This window comes from Squalius cephalus (assembly GCF_949319135.1).
Source record: "Squalius cephalus genome assembly, chromosome: 5".
Taxonomy (NCBI): domain Eukaryota; kingdom Metazoa; phylum Chordata; class Actinopteri; order Cypriniformes; family Leuciscidae; genus Squalius; species Squalius cephalus.
Window position 1 is genome coordinate 17,444,326 of NC_137126.1, and position 8,629 is coordinate 17,452,954.

Below are 8,629 nucleotides of genomic sequence, written 5' to 3' on the forward strand. Positions count from 1 at the left end.
GCTTTTATGATTACAGTTTCCCTGGCGCTTTTCTCCGTACAAATTATTCAAAAAGATAAAAACAAAACTCATGAAGGCAAAAATAAAACGGCAAAGAAAATAGGTGAGATATGCATGGGGAGGGGTATGAAGTTTTTGGTAGAATTGTAATTGAGTTCTGATAAAGGCTTTTAACTTTAAAGGGCCTTTTTTATGCCACAACAGTAGGCTTATGTATAACAATATTTTATTTTATTTATTTATGATAATAAATAGACTTTGAACTCAGTTAAGGCACTGCATTGCATAGGTTTTATATTATATATATTTTTATTATTTATATTATATTATTTAGTTAAATAAATAATATAGCCTAAATAGTTCCAGCTTACACTTTTTGAATAAATAAATAAATAAATAAATAAATAACATTTACAAAAGCATGGGAATTATCCTAGTGCAGCATTGCCGCGTTGAAATTATTTAGTATTTGCAATAAAATGTATTTTAGTATTTGCAATCTATCTATCTATCTATCTATCTATCTATCTATCTATCTATCTATCTATCTATCTATCTATCTATCTATCTATCTATCTGTTTGTTTATTTGTTTGCATGTTTAAAGCCATTTTCTTAGTTGAGTGTCATTTGTTTGTCTTGATTTTCAGCGGTAAATAAGGCAGCATGTGGATGCGTCTCATGTATCCGGGCGGCTGGAATGTCTATTTATAGTATAACTGGAATAGAAGTCGCAACTCTTAGGAACAGAGCAAGACATGATCTGGGATATGGACATGGTAGACCGTTCACTGTCTCTCAGTGTAAAGAACAGGACAGTAAAACATATTTAAGGGAGGACAGTGGAAAATCAAGATGCCTGTAAACCAGACTCGATCCAGGGCGAGGGAGCGAAACAATGTGCTGAACAGACCCGAGTTTATGTCTCTAAATCAGCCTTTGAAGAGCAGTGGCGCGGAAGCTCGCGGCACTGCGCGGAGGCCGTCGCAGAGACAGCAGCAAAATCAACACCAGCCAGGCGAAAATGCGCAGAACGAGTCGCCCGAGAACAATAAAGAAAAGAAGGAATTACCAGAAGAAGACTGCATGCAGCTTAACCCCTCATTCAAAGGCATCGCTATGAACTCTCTTTTGGCCATTGATATTTGTATGTCTAAGCGGCTCGGCGTGTGCGCGTACCCCACATCGTCGTGGGGAAGCGTGCGCTCTATGGTAAAGCTGCTGGCGCTCACTGGCCATGGCATCCCGTGGATCTTCGGTACAATTTTGTGTCTTACAAGAAGCAACACGTTGGCAGGTCAAGAGGTATTGGTCAATTTGCTGCTAGGTGAGTTGTAACGCTTTTCTGATAAGGAGTAAAATACTGACGCTCTGAAGAACGTCCGGATGTGTCACAGTCTAAAAATGTGGGTGGCTATAAACATTAGGCTACTATTTTGGTCAAACACATGCTACTGGGATTGAGAAATGTCTTCCTCTAAACCAACCGCAGACCTTCTTGTCGAATGTCTTACAGAAAGAGTAAATTAGTTGATATTCTTGTTAAATCCTTATTTACTTAGGCTAATGTATTGCCTACTAATTTAGGATAATTTTTGGATAATTCCAGTGTATGTAATGCTAAATTTATTTGTATTTTTGAAGATCTGTCTGAAAGATATTTAAATGTGATGTAAACGATTTCTCGGATTAAAATGACATTCATAATAATTATGTATTATTGAGAATTCTGTTAAGTGCATTTGATCTTAGAATGAATTTGAAAACACATTGTGCTCACACGGAGGGGTTTTAGCGATGCTGTTGGGTTTGTAGGTCAGTGGATAAGGGAATACAAGAAAATGTGTTCTGACTGATGTGACTAGTTAATTGCACGCTGGCGTAAAGAAAAGCTTTTCATTTAAATGCTATAATTTATTATTTTTACTACTCCTTTTATTTTATGCTGGGTTCCAAAACCCCAAAATGAATATTCTGTCATCATTTATTTCACCCTCATGCCATCCCAGATGTGTATGACTTTATTTGTTCTGCGGAACACATATGAAGATTTTAAGTAAAATATTTCAGCACTGTAGGTTCATACAATGCAAGTAAACAATGACCAAAACTGTAAAGCTCCAAGAAACTCATGAATATAGTGTAAAGTTAGTCAGTTCACTGTAGTGAATTGAGTCAGTTCACTTTAAATCTTTATTTTAGCAGTCTTCTTGGCGATCCTGATTTCAAACTTGATTAGCATAACACAGCTTTAATCATCAAGTTTATTCATCATATATAAGCCTCTCCTCCATTGACATCCACTATCTCCTCCCCAGTGTACCACAGTGTTAAGATGCGGTCACATCTGTATGATGTTCAGCAAATTTCCATGGGTGAAATCACGTCATTTCAATAGGAATCCATGCAATCTGGAATTTAGCCGGAGTGTAAAATATTTACCCACGCAGACTTTGCAACAGGTTCAAGATTTCTCTGATTTGCTGCGTTGGCCAACAGAAAGCTACTTGGCTTAAGCCGTCTTTGCTAGTTCTAACATGATGTTTTCGATTTAGTACTGGAGACACATTGGAGACATCTTTTGAACTAGCAATAAGAGATTTGAATCTGAGGTGTAAGAAAGTAGTTCCACACACAAGAGGGGCTTTGGAAAACCCATTGGTTTTTCCTTACTTATTTACATGCATGTCCTTTGAACTGTTTTATAAAAGCAATTTCATACTCGCAAGAGTGTGTTATGGCTGTATATCATGATGAGTGTGATTTCTTGTGGCCAAATCACACCCATGATAATATATAGCCAAAAACATTCTTGTGAGTCTGATATTGCTTTAATAACGTACATTTAACATCATTGCTTTACAGCTCTCTTTCTGGATGTGATGACTGTAGCAGGAATGCAGAAGTTGGTGAAGCGTAAAGGGCCTTGGGAAATGGCACCCAGTTTCCTCGACTATCTGGCCATGGATATTTATTCTTTCCCAGCAGCACATGCAAGCCGAGCAGCCATGGTATCTAAATTCCTGTTAGCACACTTGGTGCTTGCAGTTCCTCTGCGTATTTTGCTTGTGTTATGGGCCTTCCTAGCTGGCACATCCCGTGTGTTTCTGGGTCGCCACCATCTGACAGATGTCGGATGTGGCTTTGCCTTGGGATTCCTTCATTACAGTTTAGTGGAGATGGTGTGGCTGTCTTCCAACACTTGCCAGACTCTAATATCCATAGGAACATTCAACTGGAGCCCCCTCTACTGATCATTGCGGGATTTCAAAAGCCGCTGCATGTTTTATTTTTTTCCCCCTTTTTTTTTCAGGTTAAGTGACTTCCGCCTATACTGAAAAGTGCATGACTGAAACATGTACTAAAAAAATCTTACCCTAAGCAGCACACATCTATTAGCTTGATTTGATCATTTCTTGTACTATTTCTGCCAAAGCAATATAAAGTTTGGAGAAATGCATCAGGTGCACAGTTCCCTTTCGCTTTAAGAGAAAGGATGTTGATGCATTTTTTTTTTTTTTTACTGTCAACGTTGATTAAAGGCCAAAGCACTATGTGTGATTTATATCAGTTGGCTAACGGATTTTATTGATCACAGTAAGTGAGCGAAACATTTGCTCAGGGACTTTATCAAGCAGCATAATGAGTCATTTCAGATTTCTATTTTCTTGGAATTGTATGTGATTTTCTGAATACTTACAATGTATTTGAGAAATGTTGTAAATGAAACCACCATGGACTGTTTTACATCATGGATAATTTTAGACTTTTTGAACTGTTTTGACTGTCTGGAGTTTAAATTCAGTTGTCCTGACATTTCACGATACTCTGAATGCATCACATTTATATGATTGAAATTACTGAACATTTCAAGCACATTTTTTAATTTTTACCAAAATTCGCAATGTTGTTTATATGAAATTTATGTTTTCATGTATGTTTTCAATCGCTGCAAGTCCCAGATGTGCCATTTTATATGATTTTCACTGCAGTGTTATATGTGTATGGGCCTACCATAAATAAAAGAATCCCTTCAATGAATTTGATACCTGATTGTTGTAAATCCAAAGTATTTTAGTGCTGTACAGATTGATTAAAAACATAAATGATACATAAATCAAACAAGTTGTACTTATTTTATCATCTTCCTTTATCAACAGTATTTATTGGTCATATAATATGTTATAGGTATAGGTTACTGTGTATATGTGTGAATGCAAGTGAGTGATATCATTAAAGGGGTAGTATAATGCCCATATTTACAAGATGTAAAATAAGTCTCTGATATCCCCAGAGTGTGTATGTGAAGTTTTAACTCAAAATACCCCACAGATAATTTTTTATAGCATGTTAAAATTGCCCCTTTTTGAGGGTGAGCGTTTTGTGTGTGTCCCTTTAAATGCAAATGAGCTGCTGCTCCCAGCAAAGAGGGCGGAGCTTCAAGAGCTTGTGTGTTATCATCTTGCAGGCACACACTAAAATGTCAGAAACTGTTCTGCCTTTTATGTTCAAACCCAAGTCTGACAATGATGGAGAGATTCAAGAAGAAGTGACAACATGTACAATGCAACAGGACATTTCTGAATGGTTAGTTGATGAATTTATGTAGTTGATGTGGAGTTAACTATCTTCAAGTCATTGATTAGCATATTCTGTCTTGATAATCTATAAATCGCTAGTGTGGGAACTGTTGTAAGATGCCTACAGAGTGAGCGTGGGCTTTGTGTAACGCACAGTATTGCAATAAATGTGAAAAGACGGATGCGACATGAGCAGACTCACAAATGTGCTCTACTACAGCAACTCTTCCTCTTCTCAACACTGCTTGCGTGTTCCCGGGGGCGGGGTTTATGTAAATTTTAGGGTTTGTGATGTCACTAACCCGGGAGAAAGCTTGTGTAGTCCCTACCAGCCGTTTGTTGTAGTCCTTAAAAAGCAATTTCTGTAAAAGAAAATATCTCCTTTTGCTTTGAACTTTGAGCGTCGTAACTTTGTAGATGTTGTTTTGGCTCAAACAGCAACATTACATGCTAACTAAAGTTAGAAAAGTGGTAGGGTAAGGTAGGCAATTTTTTTCTTGTTATTCTGGTTGAAACTCTTTTTACATCCTGATATCAATCAATAATAGAAGTAGTAACAAATGCATGATTTTATTTGGGAAAAATAAGAAAACAAAATGGCATCATGTTCCATATTTAAAGGGACAGATATATTGTTTTCTTATATTGCCCAAATAAAATCATACATTTGTTATCATATCATTATAGGTAGCCCTGCAGTTATAGATATTTATCTCTGCATTTTTTGGCATGAAGAATCAAAAAAGAAAAAAAGTCATGATGCTTAAAGGTAGGGTAGGCAATTTCGGAGCAGCTCCCAATCGCAAGCTATCTTTGAAAGCATTAGATCCCACCCTCCCTTCAGAGCGTCTCAAAAGCCACGCCTCCTCCAAAACACATGAACATGCACAGCCAGAGCAGATTCAGCGTCACGAGAGATGGTGTTAAATTACCTCATGTCTCAAAGCACTTTGTAAAATAAGATTAGACCTATACAATCTCAAGATTATCTTAAAAGCTGTTATAAGTAAACATCTGCAGACAAACGGAAACGGCCAAGCACCCACGGAAAAACACGGGATATTCTCCATTCATTTTATACAATCAAAAAAACAATTGAGATTCGGGGACCTCTCTGATTGGTGGATCTCACATCGGGTCCCGGGTCGTAAATACACACAATTCCATGGGTGCTTGGCCATTTTGGTCACTTGCTATTATTATGCAGAAAACTGATCCTATAGACCAGCAGTCTCAAGTCCGTGACCAGGGGAAGACTAAGCCTTGCTAAGATAACACACGCTCTGCATATGTTAGTAATGTAGCTATTGGATGTATTTGGATGTATTTCACTGGCAGAAACATAAAAAACCGTCTATGTTTGGACTGCTTGTTTTGCATTAATGTTCGACAAAAGAGATCAAAGATATAAAATGTATATTGAAATGGTTGCTTGATATCTCAGCAGCTGTTTTTGTCAGTCTCCCCACCCACTTTGCTTATAGCAGTGATCTGCCAGTGCATGACCCTGACTCAGCAGTCTATAAATACCAGCAGGGGTCAGTCTCTGAGTCCATGTTCTTGCTACTGACTATAAGAACCCCACTGCTCCTGTGACCTACATACGTGTAAATACTGCTCATACTGACAGAGTTGATTTTATATTACATTTCATTCACTATTGAAAAATCACATGAAGTGTAATAAAAGTATAACTTTAACGGAAGATGAAACGACTCGTTTCTCTAATTTTTTTTTTTTTTTTTAGCAAAATTCCATTGCAGATTAAGCTAAATTCTTTGTACTGTTTATTAAAGTCAGATTCTGTCAAACAAAAATACTATTGTTCTTTAAGATTACAAAAACAGTTACACAAATCAGCTTAAACACCTTATAACTGATAACTGTAAAAAACTGATTACAAAAAGAAAAAGGAAGTACAGACAATATTTACAGTGTGTGGATATAAAAATACTTCACACCCATGTTAAAACAGCTGTTTTTTTTTTGTGATATAAAGATGAAAGAAAAAATACCTTTTCAATCAGAACTTTTGCACATTTAATAAAAAAAAAATACATTTTTTGCAATGCCACTGAAAACCAAAATTACACATTTCAAAGAGGAAAAAAAACTGAATAACAAACTAGCCTAATGTATATTAAAGCACCCTTTGATATTATTACAGCACTCAGTTTGTTTGAGTAGGAGTCTATCTGTCGTGGTAGCATGATTAACAAGGAGGTGAAGAGAGGGTAGTTGCAGCAATACTTTTATTAAAAGAAAATGAAACAAAACTCTTCCCAGCACGGGGTCAGCCCTATGTTCCCACAGCCCTATGTTCCCACAGCCCTATGTTCCCACATTTCTAAGAATTTTTTTTTTTTACGATTTGTCTAAACCCCACGGGTGGGTTTAGGGGTGGGGTCAGGTGTAGGCCATTTGTGGGAACATTGTCTAAACCCCAGTTACGGGTAGGTTTAGGGGTGGGGTCAGGGGTAGGCCATTTGTGGGAACATAGGGCTGTGGGAACATAGGGCTGTGGGAACATAGGCATGCTCCCATAAGCACAGGTAAATCACAGTAGGGAAGAGAAACCCACACTTAGGATGCGAGGGAAGGCTGCAAGTAAAGTAAATGAGGACGGAGGAATCGAAGGAAAGCTTTTTGGAAAATTCTTGATCACCCGAGCACTTTAAATCGTCATTAGCTGCGCTCAAAGGATCTGCCATGTTGTTGAAGTTTGGATATTTAAGTGATTAATAAATACGACAAGAAAGACTTCCGCATTGGATACACCTGTGCATCCTCGCTCATAGCTCCTCTGGAAGCTTTAGAGGATTGAGATGTCCTTAAAGATGGCTTTCTTTCATCAGTCCCAGTGGGCTGGAAGACAGAGGAGCGAGGAAACAAGGAAGCATATATTTGAGTATTGAGAAGCACCCTATAATGCTGCAAGAAAAGACAAAACACAAATGAACTAAAGGGCTGACCAAACTGGCAAATCAGAATCAGAATCAGAATCAGAATCAGAATCAGAATCAGAATCAGAAAGAGCTTTATTGCCAAGTGTGCTTGCACCCACAAGGAATTTTTCTTGGTACTGAAGCTTCCAGTGCACATATACAAATACAAATACAGCAAGAACATAGTAATACAAATTCTAAGAATGAAAATATATAAAAAATAAATAAAAATAGTATAAAAGTAAAAAAGTAGGGTCACAGTTGGGTTTAGTCTGAATAAACATTTACAGATTATGAACATATTCACAGTATTTTGAGTAGTATGAATAATATAAATATCACCTGAATTAGAGAATATTACACTAGACAGTGGGAGTCTAGCGCATGTTACAGATTATAAACATATTTACAGTATTTTGAGTAGTATGAATAATATAGATATAAATATCACCTGAGTTTATTGCACTAGACAGTGGGAGTATTGCACTTACAGGCATATGCTTTGGGGGGCATGTTAAGTGTTCAGAAGGGAAATGGCCTGTGGAAAGAAACTGTTCCTGTGCCTGGAAGTTCTTGTGGCCAGTGATCTGTGTCGCCGTCCTGACGGTAACAGTTCAAACAGGGGATGTCCAGGGTGAGTGGAGTCTGTGATGATTTTACCTGCTCTCTTCCTCACTCTGGAAGAGTACAGGTCCTGGAGGGTTGGCAGGGGGGCACCAATAATCCTCTCTGCAGTCCGGACTGTCCGTTGTAGTCTCCTGATGTCCGATTTGGTAGCTGAACCAAACCAGACAGTGATGGAAGTGCTTAAAACAGACTCAATGACGGCTGAGTAGAACTGGATCAGCAGCTCCTGTGGCAGATTGAACTTCTTCAGCTGGCGAAGGAAGTACAGTCTCTGCTGGGCCTTTTTCACAATGGAGTCAATGTGATTTGCCCACTTCAGGTCCTGGGAGATGGTAGAGCCCAGGAACCTGAATGACTCCACTGCTTCCACAGTGCTGTTCATGATGGTGAGAGGGGGGAGTGCTGGGGTGTTTCTCCTGAAGTCCACGATCATCTCCACTGTTTTGAGTGTGTTCAGCTCAAGGTTGTTATAACTGCA

General features: G+C 38.1%; 1 protein-coding gene across 1 annotated transcript; it reads left to right on the plus strand.

Annotated features, from left to right (window-relative positions):
* Window positions 1-723: 723 nt before the first annotated feature.
* Window positions 724-4,040, plus strand: plpp7a (phospholipid phosphatase 7a (inactive)). Its single transcript, XM_079873039.1, has 2 exons — window positions 724-1,326; window positions 2,865-4,040. The coding sequence occupies exons 1-2, from the start codon at window positions 855-857 to the stop codon at window positions 3,251-3,253; spliced, it is 861 nt and encodes a 286-aa protein (XP_079729165.1). The 5' UTR covers window positions 724-854; the 3' UTR covers window positions 3,254-4,040.
* Window positions 4,041-8,629: the final 4,589 nt, after the last annotated feature.

Bases quoted from the DNA above. Each gene is read 5' to 3' on its own strand.
- plpp7a (XM_079873039.1), top strand. From the start codon at position 855: ATGCCTGTAAACCAGACTCGATCCAGGGCGAGGGAGCGAAACAATGTG. The intron at 1,327-2,864 runs GTGAGTTGTAAC...ATTGCTTTACAG, and splicing joins ATTGGTCAATTTGCTGCTAG to CTCTCTTTCTGGATGTGATG.